We start from the raw sequence: 24,030 nt of genomic DNA, 5'->3' as shown, positions 1-24,030 counted from the left end.
GAATAGATGGGAAATATATAGTTTGTGTCATATATTTGCACATTAGGGGGCGGTCGGGTGAAGTATCGGAACAGTGTGAAGTTAGAAAACAATTCTTACTTCATAATATGCAGAATAATTGTAGCTAACACATTTTGCATGCGGACCTGCTATACTTAACCCCCCTCCCCCTAATGTGCAAATATATAGCCCAAATTTGTTTCTAAAGTATTATATTTTAATCATACTCAGTATATGTTAATAGGATTAACTTCACTTCTTAAGGGGTAGTGGGTATATCAATTCTCTGATTATTTTTAGACTTAAGGTATTTGTGGTTATAGTGTTTTACAGCACAACTTTTCGAAGTCATGCAAGGAATTTAAAATAACCGATTTCACCCGGGGAAGCCACCTGTCAAATGGTTTCCATAATCGGCTGTCTTCTACTAAAACCTAGTGTATACACCGGAATTTGATCTTGAGTTAAGGACAGACCTCCCCATATCTCAACACGGCAAGCCTAGCGGCGCAGTCTTATTTTTGTGTGAAAGGTTTAAGAACGGAATCACCGGTTTTCAAAACCTAGTACAGTTATAGGGTAAGATACCCAGTAGTTGGGCAGCCAATCATTATTTCAAGAGTTAAATCTCTATAAAAGTTCTATTATACCGCATAGAACTTTTATGTTTTTTTCACCCTTGGTTTTGTCTAAATTGTATTTGTAAATATGTAATTAGTTTGAATATTTTAACCGTATACAATCCTAACTATTTTAAATGTATTGATAGTAAATACTGGAGCCTAATAACAAGGGCTTATTTTTTTTAGCTTGAGTCTAATCTTAGAATATACTGCCCAATTTTTGACGCAAGAATTTTAAAGCTGGAACAAAGCATGGTACTTATGTACTATCTGTAACACACGCACTATATTATATAGGGAAGATGTGGGTTTCTTTCGATAGGAAAATGGATTGCAAAGCTTGGTTTGTCATTGGGTTTACAATGTTTAAACTAAAGTTTTTTGCGGTTTAGGGGGGGGGGAATGTACCTAGATTAGGCTAGATATTTAATGTATGCCATGCTTTACCCCCTTTCCCCTCTCATATGCAAGTATAAAGCTAAAATTCTCATATGGGAAAAACAGTGGTAGACCCCCTGAAAATGCGGACAGCTATTGTTTTTTAAGGTTGGACACAATGGGTCTTTGTGACCCAAACGTTGAAACAGTTATGTGAGTCTGCCCACAGCAATAATAGCATAAAGGTTCCTTACATCTTCATCTCAACGCTTGAGATATGGTACTTTAACGAAAGTTTTTTGTCAATTATAGCTCCTATTTATTTGTTATGTTTCTAGTCTCCAATCCTTGTTTGTTTTAATTATCTAAAATTGAAGATTTATCTAAAGTAATTTCCTTGTAGAATAGTAGTGTTATTAAAGATAAAAAGTAATATTAATACTTATCAGTGTTTTCATAGGAGTTTTCTAGCGAGACGATCCTTAGTGAGGGGGTGAAGTCCCCTTGTAGATTTTAAAGTGTAAGTGTGGAAATAACGAAATAACACAAAAGACAATTAATAATTTATTCTAAAATATCTATAACCCGCGACGTTTCTAAAATTATATCCTTGTGGAATCGTGGTTGGTTGAATAGTTGTGATCAATGGTTGCATAAATGTTTCTGAGTGAGTTGGTCCTTGGTGAGGGTTGAATCCCCCTTGAAAGTTTTAAAATGTCGATGTAAAAATACCCACGATAAAGGCGTAAGAAATTAATGTTGCCGCCAAAAACCAGCCTCTTAAAAATCAGACTCCCCTCTCCGCAGGGTTGCCACCCGGTGAAAAACAAAATCCCTAGATTCTATTGTTTTTGTGGTAGATTTAGTGGTTTTCTTCAATAATCTAGTGATTTGTATGCTGATTCAGTGACTTTCTTGTTTAAACAATTTAAGAAAAAACACTAGAAATAGTGATAAATCATTAGGGGTGGAAACCCTGCCTGTTCATCTTTAGAAAGGGTATGCTGTTTTTCAACGGTTGCGATTTATTCTTGTTTAGCCCGAACATTGCGGAATCATCTTATTATGCTGTAGTATCACTGAAACTTCTTCATTTATAGGCATTTATTTTCGATTACTAATTGTTTATTCATTACAAAATCTTTGTTGGGTATTTCGTACCAATTAATATACGCTCCTGGGAATATTCTTTTCATACGCAATCAAAAATTAGAGGGTAATTTTGCGTGCAGATGACTGCACATGAAATTTGACATAATTTATTTTCAGATATTTTATTAGAAAGTTCTTTAGAAATCTAGCCAATCTCTTGAACGATTGAAAAATATTACAATAGCAAATTAAAATTTTTAATTATCTGGGTAATAATTCTTAGTTGATCTCCCAAAACTTATCCTGAAGGTAAATATTTCGTAAAATTTTTGAAAACAGCTTGTCACTTGCGATTTGACGAAAGCAGCACGATCGTTGAGAGCAAAGTATCTACGTTTCGTATATATATACAACATATTAGTTCTTCCCGTTTTGTGATTTTTTTCTTTATTCCTCTTCTTCTAGTTACAAAAAATCGAGATAGCTTACTCAATTTTGAGTCATCCTACAAAACGAAAACAATATGACAAGTTTGGACCAACCGACTTTGAATATGCTAAACCATGGATATGCTGGGGTGGTAACTGCATAGGGAAGATTTCGCTGCTTTGTATCTTTTTCTTAACCGGTGGCTGCTTTTGCTGTGGAGTCTTCTGCTATTTTTGCTGTAAATGTTGCTGCGGAACCGAATGCTGCTCGTTAACGGTATTTATTCTTTTTCCTTTCAGTTTGAACCAAACGAATCGCATATGATTCTCACATATCAGAAAGTCAACTTTTCGATTTAATAGCATACAAAATAGTTGACGCTTGCGCACTACTTTTAATACAACATTTTAAAGTTATATAACTCTAAACATGCCAAAAGGTCGCGCTTTAATTGATCAGCTATAATGAGTCAAGTCAAGGTTTGAACTCAGATAATATTTTCAGATCATATCAGGTTGGGAATGTATTAATAATAGACTGCTAGTCGCTCATTTTATGACTAAAAAGTGCAGGATATCGGTCATATTAGTATATGTCCCTGTGGAACCGACTGATCAAGATAGTTGTGACTTAGATAAATTTTACCTGCAGCTGCAGGAACAAATGGAAAGGGTAACAGGTAGAAACCGGGTATATTTTATCAGAGGGTTTTAATGCCCAGGTTGGTAGAAAAAGGGATAGATGGTACACTAGCCTAGGTAACTTTCGTGTAGGAAAAGAAAACAGTAATGGTTACAGACTGCTACAATTTTATAGGTATAACAATCTAGTTATAACCAATATGGTGTTTGGTCCTTAAATGACCCATAAGTGCATATGGTATTCACATCATGTTAAGATGGCTAAGCTTATTGATTATACTATTTTAAACCAAAGACTGCAGGATCAATAAAAGATACTTAGGTATATAGGACTGCTGTTATTGATGTGAAAAAAAAGATTACCATCTAGTAGCGTCTAGGGTTAATTGAAAGCTAAAAATTTAGGAAGAATAACTAGCTTCTGGTAATTTATGACGTTGATAAACCCCGAAATGAGAATTTGGGAGAAACTTTCCAGGAACACTTGAATACTAAACTTGAGAGTTTAATATTCGACAATGTAGAAGATGGATGGAATGATTTTAGGAAAATAGTTTGTGAAATCCCTGATGGTGTCTTACAGAAGAAAGTTAAAAATGCAACTAGTAATGTTAGTGAAAATGCTTTATGTTTAATAGGAGGGGGAGGGGCCGTATTACAATTATTTTATTGATAGATCATGTGAATATAAAATGAAATGAGATAAAGATGAGATAAATAAGATAAGATATAATGTTAGTAGCGAAGGCATTAAAGTGTGAATTAAGGAGTTTGAAGTGGATGCCATGGATAAAATTGCTGAAGATTGGGAAGATGCAGCCAGACGGTATAAATATTGCTTTGGTATGTTAATAAATTGAAAGGGAATAGTCAGTCTGTACTCATCCCAGTTAAAGATAGGAAAGGGGCCACGATTAGTAAGAAGGAAAGAGTCAAAGAGATTAGCATAACATTTTGAGTGTGCTAAACCGGGAGGGAGTTACAGGAAAAGATATAGACGAAAATAGAAAAGTTTTGACTCCTTGGTTGTGAAGGAGGAATTATTTTGTGTGGAAGAATTAGTGACAGTACTGAAAGGACTAAAAATAATAAGATCCCAATGGCTAATAGTTTAGTAAATGAGTTCATTTAAATATGGTGGTTGTGAAGTTAAAGATAAGTTACTGAAGACTTTTACTTTTTGAAAATGATTTTTGAAAATAAAAAGTACCTAGCGATTTTAGGAAAACTAATCAAATTCCTCCATTAGAAAGGTGATAAGAGTGAGTGTGCTAACTATAGGCACTATCATGGTTTCTGTAGGAAGCAAATTACTTAGTACGAAGATGTTTTTTCGACTTAGAGAGCCTGTAGATGAAGTGTTAAGAGAGGAACAGTTTGATTTTAGGAAAAGTATAGGATATGTCCACCAAATTTTCGCTCTTACAATGATAATTGAGAAGTGCCTGAGTCATAAAACGCTCTCAGTTCTCAGTTTTATACATTATTACCAAGCGTTTGATTCAGGTGACAGAAGAGCTTTAGCAAAAGTCTTATCCTTGTATGGTATACCAGATAAATACATAAAAGTGATTAGTTGTAGGTAGAAGAATAACATTGCCATGCTTAAGATAAGAAATGAGGTTAGTTGCGAGTTAAGCAGGAGTAAGAGTTCAGCAGGGTTGTGTTCTATCCCAATTTATATGGATCATTTTCATAGACTTTGTCCAAACGATAACATCAAAGGCAATGAGTGAACACGGAATCAAATTGGGAGGAAAAAATTTTCCATGGCTTAGATTATGCTGATAATTTAAGCATCATAGGTAACGTTGTTATCAAATGAATGAACTTTTAGAGGTATTGTGAGTTCAAGTTCCAAGAATATGTTTGAAAATTAATAGCTAGAAGACTGAGTCCCTAAGATTAGGACTAAGTTAAGGTCAAGTGTTGATGCTGGGTAACGTGAACATCGATCAAGTGGATAGCTTCCCTTACCTAGTTAGCATTATTAGTAAGGACTGTGGGTGCAGTGAAGATGTTAAAAGTAGCATAGGGGTAATTTTAAAAGGCTGTTTTTTCAACACTAGGTTATGAAGAATAGGAAAGTAAGTCTGTGAACCAAAATTAGAATATTAGAAGCTACAGTGATGATGGTGGTCGAGTGTCGCTCTTTAACATGGGTGCTGTGGAAAATAGAATAGGAATTGCTAGATGTTTTCTAGAGAAATTGTGTATGGATTGCTTTGGGTACCCTACTGACTAACTACTACTCCTACTACTACTAACAACTCTCTTCAGCACCTAGCCGCCTTAGGCCAACACAGCCACGCATGCTCCTCCTCCATCCCAATCTATTCAAAGCCTCCCTTTTTATGGCCGGCCATGAAGTTCCCATTTCTTTTAAATCTTTCTTTATGACGTCCTCCCACCCCAGACAAGGACGACCTGCTTCCTGTTTATCCCTAGACTGTTGGCCGAAAAGAACTATCTTCAGCAATCTGTCATCCCCACAACGTGCCCTATCCACCTCAACCTTTCTTTCATTATAGCCCTAGAGCGGTATTGAACCACATTTTTCGTATAGCCCATTGTTTGAAATACGGTCAGTCAGCCCTTACCCAGCAATCCTTAAGCAATTTCTCTTGAAAACATCTAGCAAATCTTCATCCGCTTTATGGAGTGTCCATGCTTCAGAGCCACATTTAACCACTGTCATCACTGTAGCTTCCAATATTCTAATCTTGGTTTGCAGACTTATCTTCCTATTCTTCCAAACTTTTTTTTTACTGTGAAAAAACACCCTGAGCCTTGGTTATTCTACTTTTGACATCCTCACTTCTCCAACCATCTTTAATGTATTACGGTAATTACTTGGCTAAAAAAAAATCGTTACTTGGTAATTACTTGGCTAAACTACTTGGCGTAAACGGTAATTACTTGGCTAAAAAATCCTTAGGTACTTCCCCTTTTTCAAAAATCATGTTCATAATCTTCAGTCTAACCCCACCTATTTCTAATCTCAGAGCCACCATATTTAAGAAACTCAGGTATGTTAAATAGTAAGTTGTACGAAAAATTTGGTTTAATCTCGGTTTTTAGGACTATAATGAGAGAAAGGATGAGATGGCTAAGACTTTTTCTGCGGATGAAGGATGACAGATAGCCAAAGATTGTCCCTGTCGGCCAACCGTCTAGGGTCTAACGAAAAGTAGGTTGTCCCCGAACGGGAGGGGAGGATGTCCTAAGGTAAGATTTAAGAGAAATTGGAACTTCTTGAGAGGGCGTAAAGAGGGAGGATTTGGATATATTGGGATGGAGGGGGAAAGAGCGTAGCTGTGTCGGCCTCGGGTAGCTTGGTGCTGCAGTGAGTTGTTAGTAGTAGTATTGCCATATGATGAGAAATAGCTGATGACACTATGCTTACCTTCAGTAAAGGTGTTCGTAAGCCTCAAAAGGTTCTGGATCCAGTGTCTCGTAACATCTACCTTGCATAGGCTCCGTAGGCTTCTTTTGATTAAATCTTATTTTTGAACTTCCAATTATTTTAATTAAATGTTAATTGTGACGCTACTTTATTGCAGCTAATTAATGCGAGTGCCAAGCACTTTGTGCTCAGCTTTTTGGTGAAAATAAATATAAAGAAATTGCAATTGATCCGATTGAACCAGCCACCAGGAGGTTAAAACAACTTTTTGACTTTAAATAAAGGTAGTTTGACTGATAATTTATTAAAATTCAAGAAGTATGTACTACTGTCAAGTACACGCACTGGAGCTTTTAAAAATGTACTATCTCAATATAAACAATATCGCTATCTTGTTCCGAACTGTTCCAAAATAGATATCGCCATGGAACCTCCTACCACGGCCCCAAGAAACTGCTATAAATAGTGTTTTACTAAGAAATGATATGAAATACAGAATGTTCTGGTGGTAGGTTGTGGACCAGTGCTGGCGAAAAGCAAGCATGCCTGTAAAACGTACATTCTCTTAAAGTGACACTTTCAAAGGCTTCAAAATTGTTCCTGCTATTTGTCATATGCGATATATATCTGTTGTAGCTATATACGTATTTTCCGTTTGAAAGTCAATACTATTTTTAAATTAGCGGTACATTGATACCTTAGGTACCTTAGGAATGCATTGCTTCCGTTATTCCTGGTGTTAGAGTTTTAGCATTTTTTATTTAATTCAATAGGTTCTTTTCATAAAAAGGTGTTTTAAGGGGTAAGAGTTGCTATATATTCTATTTGGTCTTCGACGGTCATATATTTAAATTCTATCTTTTGGGTCATACCATTATGGCTGAATCAGCGTGTGGTACATACTTTGAAAAATAGATAGACTGTGTAGCATAATCTATTTTTTTAAGGTTGTTTTAGACCCCCCTCATTACCTCATTTGGGGTACCACAATAGTAGGCTACACAAGAAGTGCACAGTACTGAAATATTCAGGAAAATTTTATTCTTTTCTGTTGAAACTGAACGTTTTTCAAAGTCTTAAGTTAATAAGTAATTACTTACGGTTCCATGCTTGCATTGAATAATAGAGGTACAATTACCAAATATTCAGAACAAAATTTATCTCAAGAAAGTAAATAACACTAGCAAAAATCTGATTTTTTGGATGACATATACATAACAATTTTTTGCATAAAAAGTAAAAAAAAGCTCAATCTAAATATTAACGATATTTAATACCGTTTTGCTGTTTAAAATTGTTTTCGTGGACCAGCCCCCCCCTCCCTAGTAAATGGTCCCATATACTACATAAAGTTGATCTACTTTTAGTTGTACTATCCAATTCCAACTGTGAAGGACTTAAAAAAAAAATTCTCGTATAATGGTTCAATATGTAGCATCTACTATATGGAAACCTAAATTTAAATATGTTCACAGTAGAAATAGTTTTATGTTGTTAAGTTTTTTTTTTATTTTAAAGTAATTTCTTAAACTTTGACAGATAATTGTTTTATTTCATACAAAGAAGTCGCAAACGAAACCTCAAAATGGTGTTTGTTTTGGGTTTTTTCGTTTGTATTTTTAATTTTTTTTTTTTTAAGCTCTTACTTGACACCCTTTAAGCATGTACTGTTAGAACTATGTTCTTTTTTTTTAATAAGGTTAAAATTCGAATATAGTAATTCTTGTGATACTATAGGGAAACGAAAGTGTCCTCCTTTCATTCTCTTTCACTTTTATCCTTGATTATTTGGAATATAGGACTAGTGTTTGTAAATGGTTATACCAGAATAAGACTTCAGAGGCATATCTCTTCTTTAGGGGGATGGGAATTAACCTTAAAATTTTGTGATGGTACGCACCACAAAATGCTACATAAATTTTTAAATAAAGTGAAGCGGAAATTTTTTTAGATATTTTTTTTCTTCTTTATGGTTTCCAGATTAATTCAATTGCAGGTTAAAAGTCTCTTCGAAAATTTTAATTAGCTTTAAGATTTGTACTCCTATTAGTTTATTAGCTTTTAATTTATTATTAGCTCATTTTTATTATTATTACTACTATTATACAATAGAAATAATACTAATCTATCAGTACTATTAATTAATGCTTATTTTAATATTAATTAATTTCATAATGTTAATTATTTAATTTAATAAAAATTAATCAGGCACAATCTGATTTCAGATTCTCTTCTTTTACAAAAGAGAAGTGGTTGTCGCAAATATTTAAATAAAGATGGTGTTATTTTCCTGCCATTAGGGAGATTTGAATTGATCTTTTGAGAAGTCAATCTAACCAAATCAGCTTTACTTTTCTCTAGACTTTAGCGTTCAGGTCTTTCATTGGTTCTCTACCTTATAGCATAATACATTATAACATATATAACTTACCATTGCAGCATAACATATAAGATTACAACATATATCATTAAATACATTATAACATTATAGGCAGAAGGAATTTTCCAAAAATTATTCCAAAATACAGAAAAATCCCATTACCAAACAATTGCATGTATAAAATATGATATAAACGGGGTTTATACTAAAAATTCTTGGGATTAAAAAATAATTTGTGTATATAAAAAAAAGTAAAATTATTGCATGTTTAGAATAACATCGAAAATGATAAGAAAAATTCATTTTGTTATCAAACTTTAAATGGTGTTTTTCGGAAGCCAATTTGATCAAACCCAGTTAAATGACAAGAAAAAGGCCAGGGAACAATGATTTTGTATATTACTTTAAACAAAAAAGAATAAAGATCACCAAAATGGAAAAAGCTCTTTTGTTATCGAGACCAAATAATTTTTTGGGAATCCTGTCTTAATCAGTCATATTTGACTGATTTGACTTTATATTTGATGTATTAAAATCAAAAAGTAGAAATTAAGGTTCTTTTTAATTGACTCTACCGTTTGATTTGTTGACTTGATTGATTTGACTCTGTACGGTTTAATTTACTGGGATTAAAAAAAAATCAACAGCATCATAAACATATGCCAGGACCTATTTTCCCTGAAAGTTTACAATCGTAGTAACTACATTGATTTTTTTTTTCCCTAATTTAGCTTTTAGTGTTGTTTCTTTGTGTTTTTAATTTGCATTTTTTGTTTTCCATCACAGTAGCTGTAATCTTAGTTACCCATTTGTTTTTATTTTTGTATTTTAGAGAGTCCAAGCAGAAAGCACTAATGGTGAACCTCCCATTACGACCCAACCAACATCTTCCAACAGCATGGTACTTCTATTTCATTTTCTTTCTCAGTTTAAGGGATTTTTATTAATGCTCGCTAAACCCCTATTGTTTTTTTACATTGAAAGGATTTTAGTTCAACCTAGTTAGTATCTAGTAGTGTCAAGGGTTAATTTAAAGCTGAAATATCGGAAGCGTAACTTCTTCCCGGGAAGTTATGATTTTGGTAAACTCCAGGATAAGAATTTGAGAGAATTTTCCAGGAATAGGTGAAACTAAACTTGAGAGTTTAAAATTTGATAATGTGGAAGATGGTTGGAATAATTTTAGAAAAATAATTTGTGAAGTTGCTGAAGGTGTCATAGGGAAAAAAGCTAGAACTGCAGCTAAGAATATAAGTGAAAAAGCTTTATGTTTGATAGAAAGGAGAAAGGACTTGTACAAGAATTACCTTACTAATAAATCATATGAAAACAAAAAAATGTAAAGAAAGTGGAGAAAGCATTAAAATACGAACTAAGGAGGTGTGAAGTGGTGGCCATAGATAAAATTACCGAGGATCTGGTAGATGCAGCTAGACGACATGATTGTAAAATATTGTACTGACATGTTAACAAATTTAGAGGGAGTAGTCAATGTGTCCTTGGCCCAGTTAAAGATAGAAATGGGGCCACAATTAGCGATAAGGAAAAAAATAAAAAGAGATGGGCCGAACATTTTGAGAATTTGCTTAACCAAGATATAGTTGAAGGAAGAGATATAGAGAAACATGATGTTTCTAGATGTAAAAACTTAACACTGAATCAAGGCGTTTGACTCTAAAACTTAAAAGAGGTACACTTATCTTTGAAAAGGCAAGGCTTAAAAAAAGTAGACTTGAAGCGCGTTCGAGCATCCCTTATCCGCCTTGTCTGCTCAATATTAAATTCCCCAGATGTAATTCGTAAGGTAAAAACAAATACTTATCTGGCAACTTTTCAACTGAAACGCTATAGGCAATTTGGCAAATAACAGCATTAACCACTTGTACTCCAGTGTATACATAACTTCAACATTAACCACTTGTACTCCTGTGTATACATAGCTTATTGAGAAACCTCTGAAGATGTGCCACATTTCACAATTAATCTTCCTTTTTGTTCTCGGCATATAATTTCATATATTATTTCTATTTCTGAAAAGATTGAATTTTTTGTTAATATATGACGTCAATTACCCTCAGTTATCTTGAATTTTCTAGGGTTAGCAAATGTAACTTATTTGAAAATTAGTCCAGGCCGTTTCAAGTAGTAATCCCAATAACCTCGGACATCATCTATGTCATATGAACGGTAAGGATAAGTAATCGAACTTGCCGGATAAGTAATCTTAGAATGCTCGAACTTGCTATTGTTTGCTTCAAATATTTGTTCAGTTTATATTTAATGAATAATAATCATTTGGAAAGGTTCGTGTTTAAGTGGCATTGATCCTTGGTTCATTTTCATATTTGTATATTTCTAGGTGTAGCACAAGACCATGGCAAAAAACCAACCAAGAAAAAAATAAGTCGCTCAAACCAGAATTAGAACCAGCCCCTAGAAGATAATATTTCCTAATGAAGAATTTTACCCAATTACTTTGTACTTTTTCCCATGCCTTATCGGAAGAGATATTTGTGTTGGCATTCGTATTGTATGGTTAGTCACATAGCATTGGAAAACTACTCAGTGATACGAGCAGGATTTTTTTATTCTTCTTCATCTTAACTGGGTGTTTTGTTCGTTTAGGTATTATCTGTCACTTATTCTGTATGCCGTTTTAGTGTTATCATTAGTGTTGCCAGTAGTTGAAATTTTTGGCATGTGTTGTGAGTTAGGCAGAATTTTAGTTTTCAAATATATGTCAGGAGCATAGGGAATACATTTCTAACATCCCATATTCACTCAGAAAAAGACTAGAAAATGCAAAGAATAGATATAAGAAAAATTAAGATTAACAAGTGCAGTGTTGGCTAAGCCGTACCAGTTTTAACCACGGTAAACTGCACAGGATCAGATTTCGATTCTAAGCGGCCCATTTGTAAACAAAATTTGCTCTCTAGCTGCTTTAATAAGTGCTGAGTTATTTTCACAGAAGGAGTAAAATATGTGGTGATTAGAAAATTTTAATGAAATGTTAGGTTTAATGTCTGAACATTCCAGTTTTGTTGTTGTATTTTACGTTTTAATGGTAAAAATTGTAGTTAATGCATATTTTAGTTATATTAGTGCTAAAACTTACACGCTGGTGCCATCTAGGAGGGAAGGGGTATAATTCTGTCCTTTTGTGTGTTTTTTTTTTTCAGTGAATCTACCAAAAAAGAGATTTTTAAAATCTAAGGATTGCCCCACTCCAATTTCTGCCTTTGTAGGCAGGGCAGGAGAAGTTCCTGCGATTTAGCCTAAAAAACTGAATGATTATGGCTAAGATTACAATTTTTTCAATTTTGCCCTTAAATTGTTACATTTTTTTTAAGTTTTAGGATATTACCTCTGAGTCTCCATGCCAGAAGGGCTTACATACAGATTTTATTCCTACAATATTCTTTCCGATAATTAAGCAGATTTGAGTAATTTCTTCAGGGGGAGGTTTTTTTCCGTTTTTATCCTTATAGCCTATCTATTCGGATATTGCTTCTGGGTCTCTAGGCTGAATTTCTACAATATTCATTCGGATAGTTGAGCAAATTCGAATAATTGAAAATATAATTAAATAATTCATGTAAGAGTCGATAACTGAACATAAAAATTGTCTATCAACATATTCAGCTGGTTTGTCGCATGTGCTCTCATAGCAACATAGTCAAGTGTATATTGCCAACATTTATTGAGTTGAAATCAGCTGCCTGGAGAGGAGAAGCGATTAAATGCAAGAATAGAACTTTGTGGGATTAATCTATGTAAACGTATAACTACGCTCTGATGTATGTGGTACTTGAGAAGATAAAAAAAAACATTTTTTAACTAGGTAATTTTTAGAATGGCATTTAAACTTAAACAAATTTCTGTTTCAAACTGGAATTTATACATTTTGAAATTTTGGAATTTTGTCTTTATGCATTACTATGCATACGCAGGGAATGAGTGGCTTTGGGTTTGTCCCCCCCCCTCAAAACAGAAGTTTTTTATTATTTCTGGACGCACTTAACTTAAGTTATCAAATTATTCTTTTATCTCCTAACACTGAATGTTTTATCATCACACTCCCCTTAGAAAGAAAAACTCACGTTGGTCTCTGTCACTTTTATTGTTGATGTGAAATGTGGCCTGGTGTCTGCTCTCTGGCTATCTGAGAAGATACTTACGGTGTATCTCCATGTAAATTAAATTCAAAGTGGGGGCATGAAAAAGAGTCTGTGACACTTTACCCCTCTCCTTCTCGCTATCAATGGAGTTAATTTCCAAGTAAGCAAATTTGAAATGCACAATGTAGTTCTTTGTTAAACAGCCAGCTTTCTAAGTTAATTAAGTTTTCAAGTTATACACAGCTAACCCTATTCTAAAAAAAACAAAAGTTTTGAAGAGATGTAATCTAAAAGGCCTATCTAAAAACAACAATTTTGATAGTTTTCATGTTTAAAGTTATTTGTTTCACTATATCGAGGAGTGATCAGTATTTAAGTGGGGATAAATTTCAAGATATAGGCCAAAGAGAATGAATAGTATATGAGTAGAAACTGGTGCTAGTATCAATAAAAACATCAAGGTCATCTAATATTTGGAGTTTGTATTTTTCCAAGCTTTGTAATCGTTTTTCTGTCATGAACTGATATCAGACACTACACTAATTCTACCAATTACGCCAATTAAAAATAATTTTTCTTATTAGAGAATGGTGAAAACATTTTTTTTTCACTGTTGCCATCGATAAAGCACTGTTAGAAAAAAGAGAAATCCGCAAGCCTTGCCAAAAGTTTATGTTTATTTTTAAGGTTTTCTATTGTCTTCTGAGTTTCGAATGCCGCTTCATGTCATTCTCTCAAAAATAAAATTCCAAAATCCGGTTCATAGACAGGGATGCGACGTGCAAAAAATTATTTTTGTAAAAAGAAGGCATTTCGTTCTAGATTTTGAAAAGTGATTTGGTAAATTCATTGAACCATGTCATTTTTGGTATTTTTGTTTAAAAAAAAAAAAAACAGAAAAATCACCCTCCTTAAATTTTGAAAATACATCCACCCTCCCTCCCTCCCACCCCCCCCCCCACCTTCCGCTAGGTTTTTAAGGATTGACAAAACTTGTGTTCTTTTTTGACACATGCTCGTAGATTGTCGGTTTCTGGTGAGCCGTCTAGAGCTGCAGACGCCTGGTTTCGCCTTGTTATTTACACTTCAGGTTGAGAGGTGACCTATGAGATCAAGGATTTCAAATTTACCAGCAAAAAAAAGGAATACATAAGTCTTGGTGAATTTATTTTAGAAGGATCCCAAATTTGGAGAACCCAATGCATCCTCCTTGGATGATGTGCTTAATTGCCCTGTATCAATATTAGAAATTATTTTTATGTAAAATTAGTAAAAGAACACGTGCCGGCGAAGCAACATTCTGCGTGCAGTGTTCATTCTTCCTTATCCCACTCCTTCAACCCTTACTTGGTGACACCTTTAATAGACGGTATTTTTTTGTGGTTAGGGAGTTTCGAAATTCGTTTTAAGGGAATATTCAGTGTTGCGTATATCTCGGCGTCTTAAAGGTGGTGTTTTGTCCATCTAAAAGTAATTTTTTCTCTTCATCTCTCTCCTGTCTCTCCTCGTTCATTCTCGCCCTATCTTTTATCAAGTAATACATATGTCTAAATATAAATGTAAAAATTAAAAGGCAAAAATTTAAAGTAAAAATTAAAAGGCAAAGGTAAAAATTACCATCTAAAGGTGAGCTTTTCTCTCTATCTCTCCTTCTTTCCTACTCTTATTCTCTTTTATCAAGTAATACATACTATCTAAACGTAAATGTTTTTAAAATAAGAATTAAAAGGCAAAGGTTAAAATTACCATCTAAAGGCGATGTTTTCTCTCCATCTCTCTTTTGTCTCTCTTTCTCTTCCACTCTTACTCTCTTTTTCAAGAAATACATATCTCTTTGCAGAATAGAAACAATAAATTTATATAAAGAATAAGTGCTCAGTTTTCAGTGTCAGTCGGTTTTGACGCCACCAGATTTTCGGTGATTTATAAATTGAATCCTGGTGCAACTAGATCAATTCAGTAAAATCGTCCGAATTTTTGGGTATCACATACGGCCAAATTAATGGGGAGATGGGGGGTGATTGCGGAAAGTATTTTTTGGTCACGATCTTTTTTTGACAAAACAGTGAAATTTCCTCTCTCGGCTAAAAAAAAGTAGCCCTCCCCCTACGTTTTTCTTGAATTGACGCTACTGGTTGTAGGTATGTTATTTCTAAAATGTGTTTTATTTTTTATTTCTCTTGTTCTAACTTTGGATATATCGACTAATTTACTTATTTTCTTGATTTGAAATATATATATATATATATATATATATATATATATATATATATATATATATATATATATATATATATATATATATATATATATGTTGCCGCAAATTTAATAAGTGTTGGTGAAATCATGGGTGGTAAAATGACAATCCAGTCGTAAATTTGACCCACCCCCAAACAGCTTGACTTGTGACCCTAATGATTTTTGTCCCTGGTCCGTCATTCATAGGGAATTGAAAAATTAGAGTTTGCCTCTTTTCGCTTTGTACTGGTGCAACTTGCAGCAGACTAGTTTACTAATTCCAAACCCCTGCAATATTTCATGTTAAGCTCGCTAATGAAAAGAGAAGATGCTACTTTTACGCAACTTGTGCAATTTAAATGAACCTACAGCTAAACAAGCGGTTCATAATTGCAACAAAGTGGTTCATAATTGCTCAACTTATGAAATGTTTTGTTTTTTTGAAAACTTGAATCATAAATTGCAAAAACAAGAAATTGCTGCTGAAAAAAGATTCCGAAGCCGGTTAGGTTTTTTAACAATTTTTCTGGAAACCATATGACAATATTCAGATGTTTTATATTTTAAAATTCCGTGATATTTTGTTGGACATCATTTCCTCTTGTCTGCATAGCGGTAATTCTTGATGTTGATAAACTTATTGACATCTCTCGATCTTTTTATGTTTGATTATTGAACTTTGATGTGATGTTTTCAGTGTCGTCATAAGATTCGTATTAAGAGCAGGAGAAGACATAAGCATGGATGAAACATTCAATTAATCTCAAACAAAAATTTAATCAGCTTTATTAAATGATGAAATTTCGGATTCCTAATGGTGTCTTGGGGGGAGGGGGAATTCAGACCCATCTCCTATCTCCCCTTAACCTCTTGGTTGTACCACTAGATAAGGCGAATTTTTGGTTACTTTAGATGTAATGCTTTCATATTTATATTTGCATGTCTTGTATTTGCATGTCTTCTATATACTCAAATATTTGTTCATTCCAAACTGTAAAGTTTAAGTTGAATAAACAATATATCAATTTCATGTAGTTTGTAGGACTGCTCGTAGGGTTAGACTGATGCGATTTCATATGGATACTTGCATTTCTATGACCTACCGGAGAATTTCTCTGACCAACTCTTTTCTTGGCCAAACTTGCGCCTTTTCATTGTTTAATAAGATTTCAATTTTGAGTTGTCTTTTTTGGCGGTCTAATCCAAGGGGGTCCATTGTGTTTGTCTTCGATAAGCCTAAAGACTTCAATTTTGAGTTGTCTTTTTTGGCGGTCTAATCCAAGGGGGTCCATTGTGTTTGTCTTCGATAAGCCTAAACCTTATTGCATTGTGAACCCCCTATAGGAGTTTGAATCTATTCACGGTTAAGTAGCGAGGTAAATTGAATGACACTATGCGTTGCCAGGTTATCAAAGCGGTGTATGTTTGAATATCTCTTATGTCCAAAACATCCAAGTAAAGATAATTTACGTTGCAATAACTGAGAAGCTAATGCTACGTAAGTCCTTACTAATTATGAAGTTAAGCCAACAAAAATTTGAACCTTCTCTGCTTCTTATTCAGTCTCAGATCCTTCTTTATTTTATATGATCATATTTCTGTTTCTCGGCCACAGCATCTTTTTGTACGATTTAGCATCCTGCTATTACGCTTCTTATTTTAATATTTTGTGTTCGGTGTTGCGTATCTGATGTGTATGGCATTTGACATTAGTGCATTAAGCCGATCCTTGACAAGTGTACGTGACCGAAAGGTAAGCAATGGAGCCTGAACCTTGGCAAAGAGGAAGTTGGGACAACTTTAGTCACCCCCCCCCACTCATCGCATGACCATCATCAGCAGTTGCGTATTATCTAGAAAAATATTTTATACTTAATGGCAACGAGTGATAGCAAAAAAATACGTCTCTTCAAGATTGTTGCGTTGGTCGGTGCTGAATAGGTCCCAAAAATGAATCCCCATTTTAAAAAGGAAAGGCCCTGATTCACAGAAAGTAGTTGAATCGGTAATCTTTAAAGGGATTATAAAGTTTTAAGTTGGAACTTTCATTAAGGGAACTCTGGTATTTTTAACCAGGAGAGTGGAGAATTCTGGCACTTGTCGTTAATACAATGTGGTAACAAAAGAATACCAACATTTTTAGAAGCGGTTCGGAGGAGAAAAAAAATCATCTGGGAGGGAAGGGAACCATTTTTTAGTGTGCCCGACAATGGTATCATTAGTGGAAAATATAGAGAAGCATAAAATTACACGACACACCTCTTAGCTTTTCAGAATTACTTCTTTTTCTTCAATCGTAATTAGCTTCAGCAAAAAAGAACATCCTATGTAACGAAAAGTTATATCTTATTATATTTATTATATTGCAACGTTTTATCTTATATAACATTGTCTTAAACTTGTTCATACTCTCTCAAGGTATTTTCACTCAATGCAGTAGTGCAAAGAGAGTTAGGCAGGGGAAATGAGCTATAGAAGTAGTATAATAATAATATTCAATTTATTTATAATAAACAAATTTAAAAATGAAGGAAATCAAACCAAAAAGATTATATTTCACAAGGAAGTAAAAAGTAACTTTAAAACTGAAAAGGAACAGAAATTACAACACAAATAGTTTTATGACTCCTTACAGTTTCTCCACCCTTTAAGCTAAAGTTTAACTTAAGCTCTATTGTATACACATCAGAATCCATCAAATATAACATGATGATAAAAATTAATAGTTACCCTTTAATTTAAATAAGTTAACCCTTTTAATTATGAGTTATCCCTTAAAACAAAATGGATTTGTTTTGTCTTTGCTTTCCAAAAACAGGACATTAATTTGGCTGTTTCTTAAAACCACGCATCTGAAAGGGAAGTTGGAGTTTTTACAGTGTAAGACACTCAATTTGGTAATTTCAGTTTATTGATGGTTTAATGTGTTCTGTACTTTTATTTAAAAGATAATCGGGTACTTGTTTGTTATACCCACTACCACTCCAGAAGTGAAGTTAGGGTAATCCTAATAAAATATACCTAAGTATAATAAAAATGTAATACCTTAGAAACAAATTTGAACTATATATTTGCACATTAGGGGGTGGGAGTAAAGTACAGCGGGTCTGCATCCAAATGTGTTAGCTACAATTATTCTACATATTATGAAGTAAAAATTGTTTTCTGACTTCATACTGTCCAAATAGTTTACCCTCCACCCCCTAATGTGGAAATATATAGCCCAAACTATATATTTCCAATTTATTCTGTCACTTTTTTTTGTCTTTTCTTACGATAAGGGGAAATAAAAACCAGTTTACAGTGCGTCAATGTATGAACAACTTGAGTGGAAGTGGGTATATCATACAAGTACCGATAATCGTTTTTTAATTTATGTCTAAAAAATAATTTGCTTCTTATAACTACGAATTTCAGGGGAAAGGCCAAGATTATGAAGCGAAATACCTAGCTGTAGGAAGCAGCACACATGCTTTATATATAAAACCTTATATGCCCCCAGGGCATAACTTACAACCCTTGCCTTGAGGGCTACGGGGGAGTGTCCTCCTCAGAAACATAATTTCTATCTGGAAATCAACTACGCTCAACAAAATGGCTATTTCAAAATTTTTATTGGATGTGTTTGGGAAATGGTTGGCGTGGAAGAGGTGTTAGTTGCCTTCCAATCACTTTCTACTATTAAAAAGGGCACCAGCCGTTCCAATTTCCCATCAAATGACCCCTTTTCCCAGTTTATACGACAACTCCTTCGATACGAAGTTTCCTGGTCTAAATAAATAAAATATTGTGCCAACATTGTTCTTTACTAAGGCAGCGCCATTGCGCTGTCTATGATAATGGCAATAGCTCCTGGTATCACGTCACCGAAAATACAAAGCTTAGACTTAGCTCACTTTAGCATCGACTTCGCTTCTTTTGAGTTAGTGCTTAGCTTGCTTTTACGCTAAGATTGAAAATTCTTGAATTATTTAGCTTTAACCAAGTTTCACCATACCTACTTTCCTACTAAAAGACCCATCCTTCAAAATGCCTCCCATTACAACTAATATATTTTGTCTCACTGGTGCTTCCACTGTTCGAAATATTCTTTGTCATCATCAGCGTCAGCTTTTTTAGCTAAAAACCAGCGAATTGGCTGTGGGCACAGTTGCATTGCTGTGGTGACACGGCCGTTCCCCGTCTAAATCTGGTCCTTCTTTACAAACAACTCAGCACAGTCTTTTTGGAATTTTCAAATAAAAGTTTTGATTAACTGTCTGAACTGGAGGGGCAAACTCTGAATGCACCACGGCCTTTGTATTAACAAAGCAATTCAGTATTGTTTTGATGTTTGATTTGACGGCGTTTTTTGGGATTGCAAGTATTGATCTTAGACAGAAATTTTAGGTTAGTTTCAAGCTACTGTTTCAAAGCACAATATATTTCAACTCGAGATTCGTTTTGATTGTCAGTCAGCATACATGCGTACAAGAGAAGCTTTACTCGCCAAAATGCTATTCTGATTTCTTTCGGGTACCCCCTCCTATACTAGGCAATAGAAACTTAAGAAAATAACGCGTTGTGAGAAAAAATGGAGTGCACCTATTTTTAAAACTGTAAAACGGGATGAAGATTGTTTTTCTCTGATTGGCATGAAGCTTTTGGGGTTAATAGTCAAATAAGTCCGTTTTATTTTTAAGCTGCTCCACTTTTAAGTTTCAAGTCATGCAGACACCTCAATTAGACTTTCAGTGCCGATAAGACCTCAATTAAGACAAGAGCTAAGGACACGAAATCCGGTTTTATTGATTGCGACATCCTAGTTTTGTTTTTTTAAGACAGCAAAACATCAATAAATAACCATGTGCATTTATTATGTGCATTTATTAAACAAACAAAACATTGTAAAGCAAAATAACATAAAAAAACTCTTAAAATTAAATAGTTGTTAAAGCTGCATGTACAACTAAGTGTATTTGCAGGATAGGGATCAAGGTGACTTCAGTCCTTTAAAAGACAAAAAATTATGCAGATTTCAATTAATATTTATAACAAGGCATTCTCCATCCAGCCGAAATTCCATAATTTTATCAAAATAAGTCTCCTGTTTATCAAAAACCTTGATTGAATATTAAAATTTTGTCCCAGCATTTAAATAACTACTATACATTTTAAATCTTAAGCAGAAAAATGGAAAAAAAGCTTGCAGGTATTCCTAATATAAGCCAGCAATTAAATTGTGTCAGCTAAAAAGGAGTTGGAATTAATCTAAAAAACTTTTCGGAAACTGAAATTGTCCAGACAAAAGTAGAAACCCTATCTAAGCCTAAGATGGGTAGACATAAAGTTTTATACTAGTCGAAGCCTAAACCAGACAGAAAGTACTATCAGTGAAAAAATGAAATCCAAACGAACAGAAGTTACAATAAACAGACTCTTTGACCTTAAAGAAAATAGATTCTGCCGTGAATGAAAAAATGAGCTCTAGAAAACAGAAATTAATATGAATAATCAATTCAAACTAAAAATAAACAAACCCATGATGTCAATTCATGAAATTATAAAGAGGTAAAGTTGATTTTTTGAAATCTAGGGTCGGAGAGGAATTTTTTTTTTTGTCATTAAGAATATCCTAAAAAAAACATTCCTTCAAAACCTATGGGATTTCTAATGTCCCCCTCTGACTCCTGCCACGGGAATAGAGATTCCTATAAATAGAAGTGTGGCTGAAACCTTTTATAAGCTTTACCATCATTTGAGCTTTACCGCAAGCAAAATGTATTTTAAAAATTTTCCCGATAATGTCCCGAAAATGAAAGAGGCTAAAGTTTTTAGTGTTGACTTGGAAGAAGAATGACATACAACTGCAATAAAGAATAAAAGGGGAAAAAGATGAATACCTGAAAGGCTAATGAATACTTGAAAATTTTCTTCAACGAAAACGGTGAAACAAAATGAACAGCGTGAAATGTAAGCCTAACGAGAAGTATTTTTCTCATTAATAGATATTTAGCCAACCAAAAAAAAGAAGAAAGAAAAACTAGCTTGTAAAACTTCTTCTGTTGCCAAACTTAAAAAACGAGGGGCTTAATTTGTTATTGGGCGGAGGGGGGGGGGGGCAGATGCCCCTCTGGGATGTTCGTTTGCGTTTAATCATGTTTTTTCCTATGAATTGATATGAAACAACTCTTTTCGTATCAGTTGAAAAAATATTTCAACAAGCTGATTACCTGCTTTTCTTGGTAAATTTATTCGTATTCAAGTAAATAGCTCCAAGAAAATTTTGGCAAGTAAATGTTTTTTTTCTTGGTTTATAATTAAAACGAGACTTTTTTTATGTTAGCATTAATTATCTGTCATCTGGGCTTATGACTGACAAGGGGACTACATATCTTTTGTTAGTTTTATAGCAGCTGTCCAGGTATAAAGGATATTTTGAGTAAAAGGCTTCCTTGCTAGTTCGCAAAAGACAGGCACTGGGAGAAGCAAATATCCGCCCAGACACATAGCTAAAGAGAATGAGAGAGACAAAAAAGCATACAAATATATGAATTCAGACATACAAAGCGACAAAGACAAGCACTGCTTGAACTTAAATTCCCTTGGTATTTAGTGACTTAGTAAGTACTGAGATTCAGACAGAAAGATTTAATTACCTTTGAGGATTGTACTATTTGTGCATAGCAGCCATACTGATAACATATATTAGGCAATAAGCAAAAGAGGGTAGGGTTCCTGCCGCAAGTGTCGTATGTAACTGCCGGTATTTAGTTACTCTTAAATTGCGGGGCATTGGTGAGCGGGTCCCGACGCTTCTCTTGTTCCCAATATTGTGTGATTCAGTGGACTTTGGTTGTTTTTGTATGAAAGGGATGACTGAAAAGCTGGTACTCAACCCAGTTCTGAACTTTTTAAGCAGATCCCTCACTCAAGGGGTGAAATTTGACCAGATTGTGAATAGCCCAGTAAACTATTTCGAACATGATACAATCATACAAGCTAAAAAGACCTTTCCCAGCGAGTTGGACATTCAAAGCCGGATAATTTCGTATGCCAAAGATAAGGACAACATTACTGATATGTGCAAGTCGCTAGTCTCTATGGCAAAGCAAAATGTCCAGATCCCCAAAATTTGTGATATTTAGTCTGTGTGAAGTACCTGCCATCGGTGAGCCAGTTCACGCTACAGTGGTGTTCAAAGTAAACGAACTCTCCAGAAAATCGGATTGATTTATGCTAAATACTAGCCGCTCTACAGTTACCCTGCCAGATAAATCTCAATCGTCCCAAACTACACCCCCGAGGCCGCTTTACTCTGTGTTACTAAAAGACCCTCCAACAGACTTAAGATGCCCAAGCGAACGCAAAGTATTTATCGACAAACTATGCCTATGTCCAGACGGCGATATAACCGAGTTATGCCACTCTAATACCGAGTGGAAACTCGTTGTTCGTTCCATGCAAACCGCGAGCCAGATAGTGGATGCAGCTAACCTGCGAAACCGTCGCTCAACATTTCCCTCACGGAACCTGCTTTTTTAGCTGCGATCACGCGAGTGACGGAGGATTTAGACGAACAGTCTCTTAAATAGCTATTCTCCAAGTGCAATAAAACCCTACAGTTTGGCAAGTCTCGAACATTTACGGTCTACTTTTCGACACGAAATGACCTCGATACCTTTCTCAAAGTTTCAGTGAAAATCGGATATGAACGCCTCCAAGCTGAAGAGTTCGTGTTCTTATCTCGGCGCTGCTTTAATTGCCACGCAATCGGTCACCTAGCCGCAGATTGTAAGAACGGTTCATTATGTTCCAATTACGGCTCCGCCGATTACAACTCTACGTCCGATACCCCGTGTCAGAAGGCAGCCTTTTGCGTTGGCTGTAAGAAGCAGGGTCATATTTGCTATAGTGTGAAGTGCCCAAAATCCACAAACCTTCAAACTAATGACCTTGTCACTAACTCTTTTATTGTGGAATATAAACGGCTCTTTTTTATCAATAAACTTCCGGTTCTGGAAAGCCTCCGTTCTGAGTTTAGTGTGATTTGTCTCCAGGAACATTTTGTTAATAAAAATGGTCTGAACATACTTGAGCTTGAGGATGCGACAACTTATTTCGTACCCGCTAGACAGCTGAAAAATAGAGGCTGACCCTTGGGTGGACTTATTACGTTTGTGAAATCAGCTCTCCGTTCTAGTATCTTTGATGCAAATGATTATTATCTAGCTGTAAGAGTGGATGGTTCTGTGTGTATTAGTGTATATCTTCCCACAGACTACAATAATGACCAGTCTGAGCGTAAATTCGCGCTATCTTGTGAAAAACTAAGCTCATGTATAGACACATGTATAGACATGTATAGACACCTTGCATTATAGCGGGTGACTTTAATTGTAATCTGTCAGAGCCAAATTCTCAAGCTTCACCCCGTACAACACTTGTTAAGGGATTATTTAGTGATTTCTTGTGTGTTTTAGATAAATCATCTAATTTTACGTATGTTCACGCGTCCTCGCGAACTTCCAACCTGGACCACTATGTAGTACCGTCAGATTTGCGAGCGGATATAGTAAAGGTTGTGTTTGAGTATCAGTTGTCTGATCATCTTCCCATATCTTGCTCTGTCGGTATGCCATCTTCTGGTCACCAAACCACACCTCTTGTTCCTTCAGCACCTCAACACCGTCTTAACTGGTCAAAAATTGATCAAACCTTATTCATCGAGTCAGTAGATTCA

The 24,030-nt window shown here is 34.7% G+C and overlaps 1 protein-coding gene across 2 annotated transcripts in view; it reads left to right on the top strand.

Annotated features, from left to right (window-relative positions):
• Window positions 1–16,252, top strand: part of LOC148946467 (dnaJ homolog subfamily C member 5-like) — a 28,469-nt gene extending 12,217 nt beyond the window's left edge. Inside the window, exons 3-5 of one of the 2 annotated variants that reach the window (XM_089098481.1) lie at window positions 2,559–2,798; window positions 9,782–9,850; window positions 11,309–16,252. In XM_089098481.1, coding sequence (XP_088954607.1) covers window positions 2,559–2,798; window positions 9,782–9,850; window positions 11,309–11,314 — 315 coding nt within the window. In that variant the 3' untranslated portion in view covers window positions 11,315–16,252. The remainder of the gene's footprint in view (window positions 1–2,558; window positions 2,799–9,781; window positions 9,851–11,308) is intronic. The other variant, XM_089098482.1, reaches the window with a different exon arrangement.
• Window positions 16,253–24,030: the final 7,778 nt, after the last annotated feature.

The sequence above is a fragment of the Artemia sp. Qi Xiang Cuo genome, chromosome 12, assembly GCF_049724085.1.
Source record: "Artemia sp. Qi Xiang Cuo chromosome 12, ASM4972408v1, whole genome shotgun sequence".
NCBI classification, from domain to species: domain Eukaryota; kingdom Metazoa; phylum Arthropoda; class Branchiopoda; order Anostraca; family Artemiidae; genus Artemia; species Artemia sp. Qi Xiang Cuo.
Note: the sequence above shows the minus strand (reverse complement) of the source record. Positions and strands in the feature narration are given on the sequence as shown.